At 55.5% G+C, this 18,199-nt stretch overlaps 1 protein-coding gene across 1 annotated transcript; it reads left to right on the top strand.

Annotated features, from left to right (window-relative positions):
- The first annotated feature begins 15,025 nt into the window (after positions 1-15,025).
- LOC137456523 (obscurin-like protein 1) lies at positions 15,026-16,801 on the top strand. Its single transcript, XM_068167988.1, has 2 exons — positions 15,026-15,323; positions 16,472-16,801. The coding sequence occupies exons 1-2, from the start codon at positions 15,026-15,028 to the stop codon at positions 16,777-16,779; spliced, it is 606 nt and encodes a 201-aa protein (XP_068024089.1). The 3' UTR covers positions 16,780-16,801.
- Positions 16,802-18,199: the final 1,398 nt, after the last annotated feature.

Here is an 18,199-nt window from a genome sequence, read left to right as displayed (position 1 = left end):
AACCAAATGCCTGTGATGGTGTGGGGAAATCTGTCCCCAAGACCAGCAGCCAACTTGGTGTCTGCTCTGAGCTCCTGCAGCTTCCCCCTGACTCCCTGAGCTGCTCTTGCTCCCTGCTCCCTCAAGCTTGGGCTCTGCTCTTTCTGCCTCACCTTTTTCCCCACAGGCAAATTGTTGTGAGTGATTCTATGGCACTGCTTGGTGACTGTAAGGGGAGAAGGGTTAGTGAGCTGGCCAGCTGCTCCAAGGCTGGGAGGACACTGCTGTGCTTCTCAGGTGCCTCTCCTGTTTCCTTCTGGCCTTTGGGATGTGTTCTTAGTGTCTTCTCAAGACTCTTTCCTATCTCCCCCAGCAAGACTGCACCCAGCTCCTGAAGGCTGGCATCCTTCTGCTGAAGGCTTTCTTGCTCTTGCCCTCTTGCTGGTTTCCATGGCATGAGAATTGCAGCTGCTTCACTCCTCCTGGCCACATGAGTTGCTTCCAGAGGAGAGATTGGTGTGGGCTGCCCGGGGAGGTGGTGGAGTCAAGCATCCCTGGAGGTGCTCAAAGAGCATGTGGCCATGGCACTTTGGGCCATGGTTTGAGAGCCATGGTGGTGTTAGGCTGGCAGTTGGGCTTGGTGCCCTTGGAGGTCTTTTCCAGCTAAAGCAATTCTCTGAGCCTCTGTGGAATTCCAAGGCAGAATCTGAGTTGCCTGCTGGCTAAAGCACAATGGATATTTGACATGTGGGGTGTGGGCAGAGCAGGTCTCTGTAACCATAGCCCTTCAAGGCAGGAGGTTTTGGCCTTGAGTTGAGGTGCATGAAGTCCTCACCAAGTTGATGTGGTGAGCTAGAGTGACCTTCCTGTTTCTGAAGGGATTGCATGGGTTCCCAGGCAGGTTTGAATCCTGAGATCCAACCAAAGCAGTAGATAGCATTGCTCCCCCTGGCAGCCCCTTACAGTCTGGTCTCTCTATCCAGGCTGTGCTCAGCCAGAAATGGCTGGAGGTGTTTAGGTGACAGCTGCAAGCATGGCTGTGCCAGGGCTGGGATGAATGAGCTGCAGAACTGAAGGCCTGAGTTTCTAGGGCCTGAGTTCCTGAAAGAGCAAAGCAGATCCAAGACAGCATCCTCCTGTCCTAGTGGTGGGGAAGGAGGTGATAGTCTCAGAGGCTAAGCTCTGAGTTGTACAGAATAGAGGTTCCTGGCCATCAAAGTTTGGGTGTGGGATGTTGGAGGGCCTCAGTTGGTGTCTCCAGCCTCTAGAGCACTGAGTGGGATGTGTCACCGTGGGCATGGGTTTAGGAATCTAAGGCAAACCTAATCCTGCTTGGCTTTCAGTCTAAGAGCTTCCATTCCCCACTGCTAGTGAGCACAGGGAATGAGCAGCCTGGGAGGGTGAATGGTCAGGGAGAGGGAGAATGGAGGCTGGGAGGTGCTGAGGAGTTGTTAGAAGATGAAGGTTCAGGCCAAAACCTGATCTCTCTTGAAGCAGAAGTGGTGGTGAATCAGCACTGGCTAATCCAGAGCTGTGGCCTGAGTGTGGCACCAGTCCTGTGGCTGTGAGCACTGGCTGTCCCCCTCAGTCCAGCTTCCCTTTCTCCAGCTGGGGGGAGAGGTACAGGGATGATTTCCCAGCCCAGCTGTGGCTGGAATGAAACTGGCAGTGTCTCCCCACACTTCCCTGCAGCTGTCTTGCAGGTTGGACTCCACTCTTGTTTCTCTCTCAGCTGGAGCGCTGCAGGTCTGTGCCTGGAGGAGAGCAGAGGCAGTTGGGCTGGCTGGGCTCTGCCTTTAGTTCTTTTCTTGTCAGTGAGAGCAGCTGGGGAGGAGGAGAGAAAACTCCTCCTTCCATCACCTCTGTGCTTCCCCCCACATCTGTAGCTCTGTTCACAACCACTCCTCCTGTAGCTGTGCTGAGGGCTGTGGTTTAGTGCTGCCCTGGCAGTGCTGGCACCTGATGAGCTTCAAGGTCTCTCCTGAACAAAAGCAGTCTGTGATTCACCTCTCTGGGCATTTTCAGATCCCTTTGCTGAGCTTGCTTCTGCTGAAAGGCTTTTAGAAGAGGCCTGTCCCAGCTGACCAGCTCAGCTGCTCACACTCACCTAGGATTTCTGCCCTGTGCCTGCTCCCTGTCAGCAGCTTGTTTGCTCCTCACCCACCTGCAGCATCTGTCATGACTTGGATGGGAAGGGGCTGCTGCTGTCTAGAGAGTCAGGCTGGTTGGCTTCCTTCTGCTGCCTTCACTAAGGGAGGAGGTACAACACAGAGATGTTCACAAGGGCAGAATTGATGAAGGTGATGCTCCAGCAGCTTGCTCAGGCTGCTTGGGATTAGAGCAAACTTCTCTGTGTGCTGCTGTGGGGCAGGGACTGCCCTTGGGGCTTGCTCATCTTTAGGTAAGACCTTAACATTCTTCTGCTGGGATCCAGGATTGCTTTCAGCTGACAGCAGAACACTCCCTGCAGTAGGGCTTGGATGAGAGTTCAGGACAAACCAATCTCATTCCTGAGAGCTGCTACTTAGTTTAGTTTGATTCTGGTGACTTATTTCCCTGCCCCTCCCACTGCAGCCCTCCCTAAACTCTGCTCTCTCCTTTCTGCTTCTCTCCTCTTAAGAGCCCTCAGTACCCTTCAAGGAAAGGCTGAGGGACCTTGAGGTGAGGGAGAAGGAATCTGCCACCTTCCAGTGCAGTGCCTGTTGCTAGCACAGAGGCAGCTTGGCTCAAGGAGGAAAGCAAACTCAGGCAGAGCAAGCAATGCAGCATGGAAGCAGAGGGCAGCGATGGCCGGCTCAGCGCCCAGGGCCTCACTGCAGACGGTGATGCTGTCTGCTCTGTGAGATGAAGGCAGGCAGCAGGAGCATGGCAGAGTTGTCTGTCCCAGGGAAGAGACAAGGTTGGCCAAGTCTCACCTGCCAAGAGTGTGATTCACAGGTGAGCCTCCAGACTTGACCTTGTGAATAACATTCACCCCAGGCATGTGCAGAGCAGAGGCTTCCCTCATGGGGTGAGAGGAGAACCACCTGTGGGCAGCCCATGGGCCCCTGGCTCTCCTGCCAGGGTGTACCTGGGACACAGGATCAAAGAGCAGGGACAGATTGGGTTGCTGCACAAGCTGTGTCACCTGGTAGGGAGCTATGCTTCAAGGGGCTCCCTAGAAGGCCAAGTCCTTGAGCTATAACCTAGCACTCCAGAATTCCCTTCACACGATCCCAAACAGGACATATGCCTCCTCCCACTGCCTTACACTTGTCTTGTCTGTGGCCTGGGGAGCACAAGGCTGAATTCTGCCCAAGAGTGGTGTTGACCTCCCTGGGAAGCTGATGGAGGAGTTGTGGTTTCTGGTCCAATGTGTGGTGCAAGTGCAGTCAGCACCACTCTGGTTGCAGATTGGAAAGCAGATCCATTCTCTGGATCCCTGAGAAGTAAGCAGCTGCTTCCTGGTAACTGGGATGGAGGTCAAATCCCACAGGCAGAGCAGAGCCCTCCCTGGTTTAAGTCAGCCCTGCTTTAGCAAAGGTTGGATGTGAATTCCCAGCTGCTGTGGGCAGCAGAAGCTGCACTGCTGTCAGATCTGTTCTGGGCAAGGCCACTTAGCTGCTGGGTGCCTAACAAGGGGCTCCCCATGGTAGGCTAGAAAGAGGAGTGACTGCAAGCCAGACAAGACTGCTTTTCTCTCTGTGAAGAGCACACTGAGTCCTTGGGATTGTCTGTTCTGTGTCACTTGGAGCCCAGCAATTGGCTTAGGGATGTCTGCACAGTGTCCACAAGGTTTGGATTAGGTGGAGACGAGACTGGGGCTGGAGGGAAAGTCCTGTGAGGAAAGGCTGAGGGAGCTGGGGGTGATCAGCCTGGAGCAGAGGAGACTTAGAGAGGACCTTATCACTCTCTCCAACTACCTACAAGGAAGCTGTAGTCAGGTGGGGGTCAGGCTCTGCTCCCAGGGGAGCAGTGACAGGACAAGAGGGCATGGGATGAAGCTGTGCCAGGGGAGACTGAGGTTGGATATTAGAATAGAATAGAATGAACCAGGTTGGAAGAGACCTTTGAGATCATCCAGTCCAAGCTATTACTAATCAACTAAACCATGGCACCAAGCAGCCCATCCAGGCTCTTCCTAAGCACCTCCAGGGATAGAATCATAGAAGCAATAAGGTTGGGAAAGACCTCAGAGATCATCAAGTCCAACCTGTCACCCGACACCTCCTGACCATGTCCCATCCCCTCTTGAACACCTCCAGGGATGGTGTCCCAGCAGCAACATCCCTAACTATCTGTTCCTTATTGTCCACTATATGAAACTTGAGAGCTTTGGCAGAAGCAAGCAAAACAAAGCATCCCCCACAGCAAACAACAGGGCTGGAGAGCTCTTACAGCCATCAGCATCCTGCTAAGGTGTGGAGAGCAGCTTCTCTGCCACTCAGTTCTTGGCCTTTGCATCTCACTGCTGGTCTGGCAGTGGCCACAGGAGCTCCTACACAGCTCAGCATCAGGACAGTGCTGAGCAAGCAGATCACAGTCTCACAGTATCACTGAGGTTGGAAGAGACCTCGAGGATCATTGAGTCCAACCTATCAACACAGACCCCATGACTAGACCATGGCACCAAGTGCCACGTCCAATCTCCCCTTGAACGCCTCCAGGGTCGATGACTCAACCACCTCCCTGGGCAACCCGTTCCAATGCCGAATGACTCGCTCGGTGAAGAACTTCCTCCTCACCTCGAGTCTAAACCTCCCCTGGCACAGCTTGAGACTGTGTCCCCTTGTTCTGGTGCTGGTTGCCTGGGAGAAGAGGCCAACCCCTTCCTGGCTACAACCACCCTTCAGGTAGTTGTAGAGGGCAATGAGGTCACCCCTGAGCCTCCTCTTCTCCAGGCTAAACAACCCCATCTCCCTCAGCCTCTCCTCACAGGGCTGTGCTCAAGGCCTCTCCCCAGCCTTGTTGCCCTTCTCTGGACACGCTCAAGTCTTTCGATGTCCTTCTTAAACTGAGGGGCCCAGAACTGGACACAGGACTCAAGGTGCGGCCTAACCAAAGCAGAGTCCAGGGGCACTATGACCTCCCTGCTCCTGCTGGCCACACTATTCCTAATGCAGGCCAGGATGCCATTGGCTCTCTTGGCCACCTGGGCACACTGTTGGCTCATATTCAGGTGGCTGTCGGTCAGCACCCCCAGGTCCCTCTCTGTTTGGGAGCTCTCAGCCACTCCGACCCCAGCCTGTAGCTCTGCATGGGATTGCCGTAGCCAAAGTGCAGCACTCGGCACTTGGACTTGTTGAATGCCATCCCATTGGACTCTGCCCATCTGTCCAGTCGGTCGAGGTCTCTCTGCAGAGCCTTTCTATCCTCTAACTGACTAACATCTGCCCCTAACTTGGTGTCATCTGCAAACTTGCTGATGACTGACTCTACCCCTTCATCCAGATCATCGATGAAGATGTTGAAGAGGACAGGGCCCAGCACTGATCCCTGGGGGACACCACTGGTGCCTGGCCGCCAGCTGGATGTGGCACTGTTCACCACCACTCTCTGGGCTCAGCCTCCAGCCAGTTCCTAACCCAGCACAGAGTGTAGTGGTCCAAGCCACGAGCTGACAGCTTAGCCAGCAGTTTGCTGTGGGGGACGGTGTCAGAGGCCTTGCTGAAGTCCAGGCAGACCACATCCACAGCCTGCCCCACATCCACCAGACGGGTCACCTGATCATAGAAGGAGATCAGGTTGGAGAGGCAGGACCTGCCCCTCCTAAATCCATGCTGGCTGGACCTGAGCCCTTGGCCATCCTTCAGGTGTGCAGTTATTGCAGCCAGGATAATCTGCTCCATCACTTTCCCTGGCACTGAGGTCAGGCTGCCAGGCCTGGAGTTTCCAGGTTCCTCCATCCGACCTTTCTTGTGGATGGGGACCACGTTGGCCAGTTTCAGTCATCTGGGACCTCACCTGTGAGCCAGGACTGGAGGAAAATGATGGAGAGTGCCTTGGCAGCTCATCTGCCAGCTCTCTCAGCACCCTAGGATGGATCCCATCCGGTCCCATGGACTTGTGAGTGTCCAAGTGGCTCAGCAGGTCCTGAATTAATTCCTCATGGATTTCCGGGGCACCACACTGCTCCCCGACCCCATCGCCCAGCTCCGGAGGCCACTCCTCCTGAACTCCTCCTGCCTTGCTGTTAAACATTGAGGCAAAGAAGGTGTTCAGGACCTCAGCCTTTTCCTTGTCTTCAGTCACCATGTTCCCCTCCAGGTCCAACAGGGAGTGCAGGTCCTTCCTGCCCTTCTTCTTGTTGTTAATATATTTGTAACAATGCTTTTTATTACCTTTGACAGAGCTGTTCAGCTTCAGTTCCAGCTGGGCCTTTGCCTCCCGAATTTTATTCCTACATAATCTAACAGCTTCCTTGAACATACCTGGAGAAGCCTTCCCCTCCTTCCAAAGGTGATACAGCCTCTTCTTCCCCCTTACATCCTCCAGGAGCTGCTTGCTCCTCCAGGCCGGTCGCTTCCCCGCCGGCTCGCCTTCCGGCACGTGGGAACCGCCAGTTCCTGTGCCTTCAAGAGCTCCTGATGCCCCCCCATTTATCACAGTACCTGTGCAGGTTAGGCCAGCCTGCAGCCCCTGGCTGCAGCCCCTGAGGACTCACTTTAGTGATGGTGACTCCACCAGCTCCTTGGGCAGCACATCCCAGTGGCCAATCTCTCTGTCTGGGCAAATTTCTTCCTAAGCTCCAGCCTAACCCTCCCCTGGCACAGTAAGGGATGTCTGCACAGTGTCCACAAGGTTTGGATTAGTTTCATAGTTTCATAGTTTCATTCAGGGTTGGAAGGGACCACAAGGATCATCTAGTTCCAACCCCCCTGCCATGGGCAGGGACACCCCACACTAGATCAGGCTGGCCAGAGCCTCATCCAGCCTGGGCTTAAACACCCCCAGGGACGGGGCCTCGACCACCTCCCTGGACAACCCATTCCAGGGCTTCACCACTCTCATGGTGAAGAACCTCCTCCTCACATCTAGCCTGAATCTCCCCACCTCCAGCTTCATTCCATTCCCCCTAGTTCTGTCACTGCCTGAGATCCTGAGAAGTCCTTCCCCAGCCTTCCTGTAGCCCCCTTCAGATACTGGAAGGCCACAATTAGGTCACCTGGGAGCCTTCTCTTCTGCAGACTGAACAGCCCCAACTCCTTCAGTCTGTCCTCATAGGAGAGGTGCTCCAGCCCTCTGCTCATCCTTGTGGCCCTTCTCTGGACCCGTTCCAACACCTCCACATCCCTCTTGTAATAGGGGCTCCAGAACTGGACACAGTACTCCAGGTGGGGTCTCACCAGGGCTGAGCAGAGGGGGAGGATCACCTCCCTCGACCTGCTGGCCACACTTCTCCTGCTGCAGCCCAGGATCTGATTGGCTTTGCGGGCTGCAAGTGCACACTGAGAGCTCCTGGTGAGCTTTTTGTCCCCCAGCACCCCCAAGTCTCTCTCCTCAGGGCTGCTTTCCAGGCAGTCACTGCCCAGCCTGTAGGTGGAGACGAGACTGGGGCTGGAGGGAAAGTCCTGTGAGGAAAGGCTGAGGGAGCTGGGGGTGATCAGCCTGGAGCAGAGGAGACTTAGAGAGGACCTTATCACTCTCTCCAACTACCTACAAGGAAGCTGTAGTCAGGTGGGGGTCAGGCCCTGCTCCCAGGGGAGCAGTGACAGGACAAGAGGGCATGGGATGAAGCTGTGCCAGGGGAGACTGAGGTTGGATATTAGAATAGAATAGAATGAACCAGGTTGGAAGAGACCTTTGAGATCATCCAGTCCAAGCTATTACTAATCAACTAAACCATGGCACCAAGCAGCCCATCCAGGCTCTTCCTAAGCACCTCCAGGGATAGAATCATAGAAGCAATAAGGTTGGGAAAGACCTCAGAGATCATCAAGTCCAACCTGTCACCCGACACCTCCTGACCATGTCCCATCCCCTCTTGAACACCTCCAGGGATGGTGTCCCAGCAGCAACATCCCTAACTATCTGTTCCTTATTGTCCACTATATGAAACTTGAGAGCTTTGGCAGAAGCAAGCAAAACAAAGCATCCCCCACAGCAAACAACAGGGCTGGAGAGCTCTTACAGCCATCAGCATCCTGCTAAGGTGTGGAGAGCAGCTTCTCTGCCACTCAGTTCTTGGCCTTTGCATCTCACTGCTGGTCTGGCAGTGGCCACAGGAGCTCCTACACAGCTCAGCATCAGGACAGTGCTGAGCAAGCAGATCACAGTCTCACAGTATCACTGAGGTTGGAAGAGACCTCGAGGATCATTGAGTCCAACCTATCAACACAGACCCCATGACTAGACCATGGCACCAAGTGCCACGTCCAATCTCCCCTTGAACGCCTCCAGGGTCGATGACTCAACCACCTCCCTGGGCAACCCGTTCCAATGCCGAATGACTCGCTCGGTGAAGAACTTCCTCCTCACCTCGAGTCTAAACCTCCCCTGGCACAGCTTGAGACTGTGTCCCCTTGTTCTGGTGCTGGTTGCCTGGGAGAAGAGGCCAACCCCTTCCTGGCTACAACCACCCTTCAGGTAGTTGTAGAGGGCAATGAGGTCACCCCTGAGCCTCCTCTTCTCCAGGCTAAACAACCCCATCTCCCTCAGCCTCTCCTCACAGGGCTGTGCTCAAGGCCTCTCCCCAGCCTTGTTGCCCTTCTCTGGACACGCTCAAGTCTTTCGATGTCCTTCTTAAACTGAGGGGCCCAGAACTGGACACAGGACTCAAGGTGCGGCCTAACCAAAGCAGAGTCCAGGGGCACTATGACCTCCCTGCTCCTGCTGGCCACACTATTCCTAATGCAGGCCAGGATGCCATTGGCCCTTCTGGCCACCTGGGCACACTGTTGGCTCATATTCAGGTGGCTGTCGGTCAGCACCCCCAGGTCCCTCTCTGTTTGGGAGCTCTCAGCCACTCCGACCCCAGCCTGTAGCTCTGCATGGGATTGCCGTAGCCAAAGTGCAGCACTCGGCACTTGGACTTGTTGAAAGCCATCCCATTGGACTCTGCCCATCTGTCCAGTCGGTCGAGGTCCCTCTGCAGAGCCTTTCTACCCTCTAACTGACTAACATCTGCCCCTAACTTGGTGTCATCTGCAAACTTGCTGATGACTGACTCGATGCCCTCATCCAGGTCATCGATGAAGATGTTGAAGAGGACAGGGCCCAGCACTGATCCCTGGGGGACACCACTGGTGCCTGGCCGCCAGCTGGATGTGGCACCGTTCACTACCACTCTCTGGGCTCAGCCTCCAGCCAGTTCCTAACCCAGCACAGAGTGTTGTGGTCCAAGCCATGAGCTGACAGCTTAGCCAGCAGTTTGCTGTGGGGGACGGTGTCAAAGGCCTTGCTGAAGTCCAGGCAGACCACATCCACAGCCTGCCCCACATCCACCAGACGGGTCACCTGATCATAGAAGGAGATCAGGTTGGAGAGGCAGGATCTGCCCTTCCTGAATCCATGTTGGCTGGACCTGAGCCCTTGGCCATCCTTCAGGTGCGCAGTTATTGCCGCCAGGATAATCTGCTCCATCACTTTCCCTGGCACTGAGGTCAGGCTGCCAGGCCTGGAGTTTCCAGGTTCCTCCATCCGACCCTTCTTGTGGATGGGGACCACATTGGCCAGTTTCAGTCATCTGGGACCTCACCTGTGAGCCAGGACTGGAGGAAAATGATGGAGAGTGCCTTGGCAGCTCATCTGCCAGCTCTCTCAGCACCCTAGGATGGATCCCATCCGGTCCCATGGACTTGTGAGTGTCCAAGTGGCTCAGCAGGTCCTGAATTAATTCCTCATGGATTTCCGGGGCACCACACTGCTCCCCGACCCCATCGCCCAGCTCCGGAGGCCACTCCTCCTGAACTCCTCCTGCCTTGCTGTTAAACATTGAGGCAAAGAAGGTGTTCAGGACCTCAGCCTTTTCCTTGTCTTCAGTCACCATGTTCCCCTCCAGGTCCAACAGGGAGTGCAGGTCCTTCCTGCCCTTCTTCTTGTTGTTAATATATTTGTAACAATGCTTTTTATTACCTTTGACAGAGCTGTTCAGCTTCAGTTCCAGCTGGGCCTTAGCCTCCCTAATTTTATTCCTACATAATCTAACAGCTTCCTTGAACATACCTGGAGAAGCCTTCCCCTCCTTCCAAAGGTGATGCAGCCTCTTCTTCCCCCTTACATCCTCCAGGAGCTGCTTGCTCCTCCAGGCCAGTCGCCTTCCCCGCCAGCTCGCCTTCCGGCACGTGGGAACCGCCAGTTCCTGTGCCTTCAAGAGCTCCTGATGCCCCCCCATTTATCACAGTACCTGTGCAGGTTAGGCCAGCCTGCAGCCCCTGGCTGCAGCCCCTGAGGACTCACTTTAGTGATGGTGACTCCACCAGCTCCCTGGGCAGCACATCCCAGTGGCCAATCTCTCTGTCTGGGCAAATTTCTTCCTAAGCTCCAGCCTAACCCTCCCCTGGCACAGTAAGGGATGTCTGCACAGTGTCCACAAGGTTTGGATTAGTTTCATAGTTTCATAGTTTCATTCAGGGTTGGAAGGGACCACAAGGATCATCTAGTTCCAACCCCCCTGCCATGGGCAGGGACACCCCACACTAGATCAGGCTGGCCAGAGCCTCATCCAGCCTGGGCTTAAACACCCCCAGGGACGGGGCCTCGACCACCTCCCTGGACAACCCATTCCAGGGCTTCACCACTCTCATGGTGAAGAACCTCCTCCTCACATCTAGCCTGAATCTCCCCACCTCCAGCTTCATTCCATTCCCCCTAGTCCTATCACTGCCTGAGATCCTGAGAAGTCCTTCCCCAGCCTTCCTGTAGCCCCCTTCAGATACTGGAAGGCCACAATTAGGTCACCTGGGAGCCTTCTCTTCTGCAGACTGAACAGCCCCAACTCCTTCAGTCTGTCCTCATAGGAGAGGTGCTCCAGCCCTCTGCTCATCCTTGTGGCCCTTCTCTGGACCCGTTCCAGCACCTCCACATCCCTCTTGTAATAGGGGCTCCAGAACTGGACACAGTACTCCAGGTGGGGTCTCACCAGGGCTGAGCAGAGGGGGAGGATCACCTTCCTCGACCTGCTGGCCACACTTCTCCTACTGCAGCCCAGGATCTGATTGGCTTTGCGGGCTGCAAGTGCACACTGAGAGCTCCTGTTGAGCTTTTTGTCCCCCAGCACCCCCAAGTCTCTCTCCTCAGGGCTGCTTTCCAGCCAGTCACTGCCCAGCCTGTAGGTGGAGACGAGACTGGGGCTGGAGGGAAAGTCCTGTGAGGAAAGGCTGAGGGAGCTGGGGGTGATCAGCCTGGAGCAGAGGAGACTTAGAGAGGACCTTATCACTCTCCAACTACCTACAAGGAAGCTGTAGTCAGGTGGGGGTCAGGCTCTGCTCCCAGGGGAGCAGTGACAGGACAAGAGGGCATGGGATGAAGCTGTGCCAGGGGAGACTGAGGTTGGATATTAGAATAGAATAGAATGAACCAGGTTGGAAGAGACCTTTGAGATCATCCAGTCCAAGCTATTACCCAACACTAATCAACTAAACCATGGCACCAAGCAGCCCATCCAGGCTCTTCCTAAGCACCTCCAGGGCTGGGGACTCCACCACCTCCCTGGGCAGCACATCCCAGTGGCCAATCTCTCTGGCTGGGAAAACTTGTTCCTAAGCTCCAGCCTAACCCTCCCCTGGCACAGCTTGAGACTGTGTCCTCTTGTTCTGACCCAGGAAGCACTTCCTCACAGAAGAGCTGAGTAGGCACTGGGATGGACTGTCCAGGGGGTGGTGGAGTCACCATCACTAAAGGGCTGGGAGCAAACCTTGGATGTGGCACTGGGTGGCATGGTTTAGCTGCTGTGGTGGTGATAGGCCACAGGCTGGACTCCATGGGCTCAGAGGTCTTTTCCAGCCTCTCTGTGACTCCAGGAGAGCTGTTGGCTACTCCTGGGGCAGGCTGGGAGGTCCTTTGCTGTCAGAGACTTCAACCTCTGCTGCTCTGTTTGCTGACCACCCTTGGTCTCTCCTTGCCAGGCACCATCATTAAGAAGCTGCCCCAGGAGACTGCAGTCTCTGTGAAGGACACAGCCATCTTCTGGTGGAGCTGGAGAGCGAGTGCCAGGAGTGCCCTGGCTGCAGAGCAAGGCAGAGGTGAGAGCCGGGGGCCGGATCTCCAGCGCGCGCTGCGGCGAGCGGCACAGCGTGGCCAGCCGAGAGTGGGAGATGGGAGATGCTGCTGAGATTGCCCTCCTGGCTGAGCAGAGCAAGACTGCCACCCAGGGCAGTGGGAGCAGCAAGCTGCACTTCTCTTGGGCCTTGGGTGCTGTGTCACCCCCAGCACGCAGGTACTGCGCCAGGGGAGGTTTAGGCTGGAGGGGAGGAGAAAGTTCTTCCCAGAGAGAGCTGTTGGCCACTGGGATGTGCTGCCCAGGGAGGTGGTGGAGTCCCCAGCCCTGGAGGGGTTCAGAAAGGGATTGGATGTGGCACTTGAAGCCATGGTTTAGTAGTCAGGAGGCCTTGGGTGCCAGGTTGGGCTTGATGATCTCTGAGGTCTTTTCCAAGCTTATTGATTCCACGACTCTATGCTCCAGGGGCAGGGCTGCTGTTTGAGTACCATCCTGGGAAGTTTGTTGGCCAGAGAATGCAGCAGGTTTTGATGTCTGCCAGGAAGGGCCAGGAGGATGAGCAGAGGGCTGGAGCACCTCTCCTCTGAGGGCTGAGGGACTTGGGGCTGTTCAGTCTGGAGAAGAGAAGGCTCCAAGGAGACCTAATTGTGGCCTTCCAGGAGCTGCAGGGGGCTACAAGAAAGCTGGGGAGGGACTGCTGAGGGTGTCAGGGAGGGATAGGACGGGGGGGGATGGAACAAAGGTAGAAATGGGTAGATTCAGCTTGGCTGTTAGGAAGCAGTTCTTCCCCAGGAGGGTGGTGAGAGCCTGGCACAGGCTGCCCAGGGAGGTGGTGGAGTCCCCAGCCCTGGAGGCATTCAAGAACTGTGTGGCTGGGAGGAGCCTGTGAGCTGCTGCCAAACATAAAGCTCTTGCTCTGTTCTTTCTTTTCCCCTGTGCAGCTCCCCAAAAGCCAACCCCCCAAGCCCCAGCTGCCCCTGTGGTGACAAATAAAGCAGAAGCCTCAGTGAGGGCAGCCTGGTCCCCCCGAAGCCAGAGCCTCCCATTGCCGGCGCCGGCTGCGGCCTGGAGCGCAAGAAGCTGCCTGGCTCCAGCTGGGTGAGGCGCCAGGAGGCTGCTGGCCCTGCCCCTGAGCTCACGGGGAGCAGCCTGCCAGAGGAGGCTGACTATCAGTTCAGTGTCTGCTGGCAGCACCTAGGGCAGAGCCCTGCTTGGAGTTCCCAGGGAGCAGCTTGGTGAGCACAAAACCTCAGAGAGTCAATGAAGTAGGAAAAGACCTCAGAGATGAAGCTCAACCTCTAGCCTCATCCCTAACACCTCCTGACAACTGCACCATGGCTTCAAGTGCCACATCCAATCCTTTTTTGAACCCCTCCAGGGATGGGGACTCCACCACCTCCCTGGGCAGCACATCCCCAGGGCCAATCTCTCTGGCTGGGAAGAACTTCTTCCTCCCCTCCAGCCTAACCCTCCCCTGGCGCAGCTTGAGACTGTGTCCTCTTGTTCTGGTGCTGGGTGCCTGGGAGAAGAGCCCAACCCCCACCTGGCTCCAACCTCCCTTCAGGGAGCTGTAGAGAGCAATGAGGTCTCCCCTGAGCCTCCTCTTCTCCAGGCTTAGCAACCCCAGCTCCCTCAGCCTCTCCTCCCAGGGCTGTGCTCCAGACCCCTCCCCAGCTTTGTTGCCCTTCCCTGGGCACCTTCCAGCACCTCAACATCTTTCCTAACCTGAGGGGCCCAGAACTGGACACAGGACTCAAGGTGTGGCCTAAGCAGTGCTGAGCACAGGGCACAAGGACTTCCCTGCTCCTGCTGGCCACACTCTTCCTGCTGCAGGCCAGGATGCCCTTGGCCCTTTTGGCCCCCTGGGCACACTGCTGGCTCCTGTTCAGCCTACTCTCAACCAGTATCCCCAGACCTCTTTCTGCCTGCTGCTGTCCAGCATGGGGTATCCCCCAGCTCTCTGGCCAGCCTGTGCCAGAGGGAAGATGCAGCTACTTAGGGCTCAGTGCATGCATTTCCTGCTGGCCAGGCCCTTCCTGAGCACCACTGTGTGTCTGGGTCCTGTTTCAGCACCTGCAACCTTCCTAAACAAAGAGAAAAGTGGAGGAGCTGTCAGGGCCAGCCCTGGCAAGCAGGCTGAATTGCTTTCTGAGACCTCTGAGGCCAACCTCATGGTTCAGTGGTACAAAGATGGCAAAGAGATCACAGCCAGCAAGGAATTCACGGTGGGAGAGAAAGGAAAGCTGCAGAAGCTTGTGGCTGCAGCTGTGACAGCAGAAGATGAAGGAACATAGCTGTGCAGCATAGGAGATGACACTCTGCCTTGTGATTGGAAAGTCTGAGGTGAGTCTGGGATGCACAGGTTGGAGCAGAGTCTGTTAGAAACTCAGGACTGTTCTGACTGCCATCCCCAGTTGATTGCCACAGCTGTGACTGCTGTCTGCAAGCTGTGCCAGGGGAGGGTTAGGCTGGGTGCTAGGAAGAAATTCTTCCCAGCCAGAGAGATTGGCCCTGGGGATGTGCTGCCCAGGGAGGTGGTGGAGTCCCCATCCCTGGAGGTGTTTAGGAAGAGCCTGGATGAGGCTCTTGGTGCCATGGTTTAGTTGATGAGATGGTGCTAGGTTGGACTGGATGATCTCAAAGGTCTCTTCCAACCTGGTCTGGTCTGGTCTCTCCTCTCCTCTCTCCTCCCCTCTCCCCTCTCCCCTCTCCCCTCTCCCCTCTCCCCTCTCCCCTCTCCCCTCTCCCCTCCCCTCTCCCCTCTCCCCTCTCCCCTCTCCCCTCTCCCCTCTCCCCTCTCCCCTCTCCCCTCTCCCCTCTCCCCTCTCCCCTCTCCCCTCTCCCCTCTCCCCTCTCCCCTCTCCCCTCTCCCCTCTCCCCTCTCTGTGCCGAGCATCCTCAGCCCAAGCCATGAGCTGCTTTCTCTTTCCAGATGAAGCTGTTAACTTTCTCACCAAGCCCAAAACGCCTCCAGAGGTCTCAGGCACTCCTTCTCACAGCCTCGACCTGGGGAGGGAGGTGTCAGCCGCCAATGGAGCTGTGCTGTGGCAGAAGGATCACAGGGAGGTGAAGCAGGCCCAGAGGACAGCAGTCAGCTCCCAGGGGACGCAGCACAAGCTCAGGGGCAAGCAGGTGACACAAGCAGCCCAAGGGAGCTACAGCTGTGACACAAAGGATGACAGCACAACATTCCAAGTCAAAGTCAGAGGTGAGAAAATGCTGGGAAGGCCCAAACTAAAGAAACCTTCACTTTTGGCTGGGCTCTGACGTTTGGAGGATCACCTCACAGCCTCTCTGGGGGGAAGGATTTCAGCTGGAGGACTTCATTTCTGGCCAGCTGCCCTATCAACCTTCTCAAGGTGCACTTTGGCTGCCATGGAACCATAACAATTTGAGGGCAAGGCTGCTCAGTTGTGCATCTCTCTCAGCTCTCTGCTGTGCCTGCAGAGAAGCTCCTGCAGAATCATAGTGTGAGGCCATAGCAGAGGTGCAAGGATAGAGACAAGGCCAGGAGGAGGTGCTGAGAGAGCTCTGATGAGATGGAGAAGAGCTGAACTGCAGTGATCCTAATCAAAGAAGGGGAACAGTTCCTGGAGAGGAAGACTGACTGAAGACTGAAGCTTCATTGGCTGGAAGCTTGGGAACAAGAGGGAGGAGGGTTCAGGGAGTGCCTGGTGATGCTCTAAGAGCCAGGTCCAAATCTGTGCTCCAATGATGACTTTTTTACCCTTTATCCCAGAATTCCCATGCACTTCTGCACTGTCAGTCAGATGGAGGGGAAAGAGTTTTCTTGTCTTGAATGGGCTACCATGATCATAGAATCACAGAGTTGTCAGGGCTGGAAGGGAGCTCAAGGCTCAGCCAGTTCCAACCCCCCTGCCATGGGCAGGGACACCTCACACTACAGCAGCTTGCTCACAGCCACCTCCAGCCTGGCCTTCAAAACCTCCAGGGATGAGGCTTCCACCCCCTCCCTGGGCAACCTGTGCCAGGCTCTCACCACCCTCCTGGGGAAGAGCTTCTTCCTAACAGCCAAGCTGAATCTCCCCATGTCTAGTTTTGTTCCATCCCCCCCAGTCCTATCCCTCCCTGACACCCTCCAAAGTCCCTCCCCAGCTTTCCTGTAGCCCCCTGCAGGTACTGGAAGGCCACAATTAGGTCTGCTGGGAGCCTTCTCTTCTGCAGACTGCACAGTCCCAACTCCCTCAGTCTGTCCTCACAGGAGAGGTGCTGCAGCCCTCTGCTCATGATGCCACCTGGCAAGGGCAAGCACAGTGCAATAGGAGAGACTTGGTTAAGAACTGGAGAAGACAACTGCAAAGACCCTCAAGCATGAGTGCTGTGGTTTGCTTCCAGAGACAGAAGAGATGTTTCCAAAGAAGGAGAAGGTACAGAAGGAGGTGAAAGCTGCACTGACACAAAATGCCAGCCTGGGCTGGGAGGTGGCCCAGGAGAAGCCTGAGGTGAAATGGTCCAAGGAAGGGAAGCTGATGACTGCCAGCAAGAAGTTCAAGGTGGAGTCAGAGAGCAAATCTGGTAGGCTGGTGGTGAGTCAGCTGGAGAAGAAAGCTGCTGGTGAGTACAGCTGTGAGGCTGCTGGCCAGAAGCTGACCTTCAAGGTTGCTGTCACAGGTGGGAGATACATTTTGGTTCTCATGACATAAAGGTCCATGAGTTCCCTTTGATACAGAGCAAACTGAATCATGCTCTAGGCTCCAGGGGCTGTGTAGCTTAGATCTTCACTGAGGAGACAAGCTGGTCAAGCAATGAGCTTGTGTGACACCAATGTCATGCAGAGACCTGTGGTTAGTGGCCTTCACCTGTGAGATGAATCCCCCTCAGGCAGCCTTGTGGTTTTCTGCTCTCCCAGTAAGCAAAACCCAGGCAGCTTAACTCATGCTGGGCAGGGATCAAGGTAGGATCAGCCCCAAGTGTGTAGGACAACACATCTGGAAAGAGTAGGAAAAGTGAACTCTTCCAGAAGCACTTAGATTGGACAAAGCTTACCTAGGGGTCCCAGTAGCAAAGGAAATTGGGAGGTGGTTGGTGTGTTGTGTTGTGGGACAAGAAGTTGGCTTTCTTGTGGAGGTGAGAACCACCTTAACCCCTGAGGCCCTGGATCCTTTGGCTCAGAAGTGGCTGATCTGTGCTCCTCAGGGTGTGCAGAGGATGATGTCCTCTCTGAGTGCATCTTTGTGTGAGTGGGACTGTCCTAAACTGGCAGGGCTGTGGAGGTTGTCAGAGGTTCCATTGGGGCTTGAGCACCTTGCACAGTGTGTGGGGTTTAAATTGCTTCTCCCACTCTCCAGAAGCAGAAGATGCTTTCATCAAAAAGGAGAAAGTGCAGAAAGAGGTGAAAGCTGCCCTGTCAGAACATGGCACCCTGAGCTGGGAGGTGGCCCAGGAGAAGACTGAGGTGAAATGGCCCAAGGAGGGGAAGCTGATCACTGCCAGCAAGAAGTTCAAGGTGGAGTCAGAGAGCAAATCTGGTAGGCTGGTGGTGAGTCAGCTGGAGGAGAAAGCTGCTGGTGAGTACAGCTGTGAGGCTGCTGGCCAGACACTCTGGCACTGTGACACTCAGCATTGTGACACTCATCCAGTGTGACACTCTGCACTGTGACGCTCAGCACTGTGACACTAATCCACTGTGACACTCTGGCATTGTGCCACTCTGGCATTGTGCCACTCTGCACTGTCACACTCTGCTCTGTGACACTGGCATTGTGACACTCTGCACTCTGACACTGCACTCTGACACTTAGCTTTGTGACACTCTGGTATCGTGACACTGGCACTGTGACACTCTGCATTGTTTGCAATCTGCCACTGTGACACTCTGCATTGTGACACTCTGCACTATGACACTGCATTGTGACACTGCAGTGTGTCACTCTTCATTGTGACACTCTGGTGCTGTGACACTCTGGCATTGTGACACTGGCATTGTGACACTCTGCATTGTGACACTCTGCACTGGGACACTCTGGCTTTGTGAGACTGTGCACTGTGACACTCTGCACTGTTAGACTCTGCAGTGTGACACTCTGTATTGTGATACTCTGCCGTGTGACGGTCTGGCATTGT

Source organism: Melanerpes formicivorus, unplaced genomic scaffold (genome assembly GCF_026170545.1).
Source record: "Melanerpes formicivorus ecotype bairdi unplaced genomic scaffold, bMelFor1.0.p_v2 SCAF_127, whole genome shotgun sequence".
NCBI lineage: Eukaryota > Metazoa > Chordata > Aves > Piciformes > Picidae > Melanerpes > Melanerpes formicivorus.
This window is presented reverse-complemented; position numbering and strand designations above follow the sequence as displayed.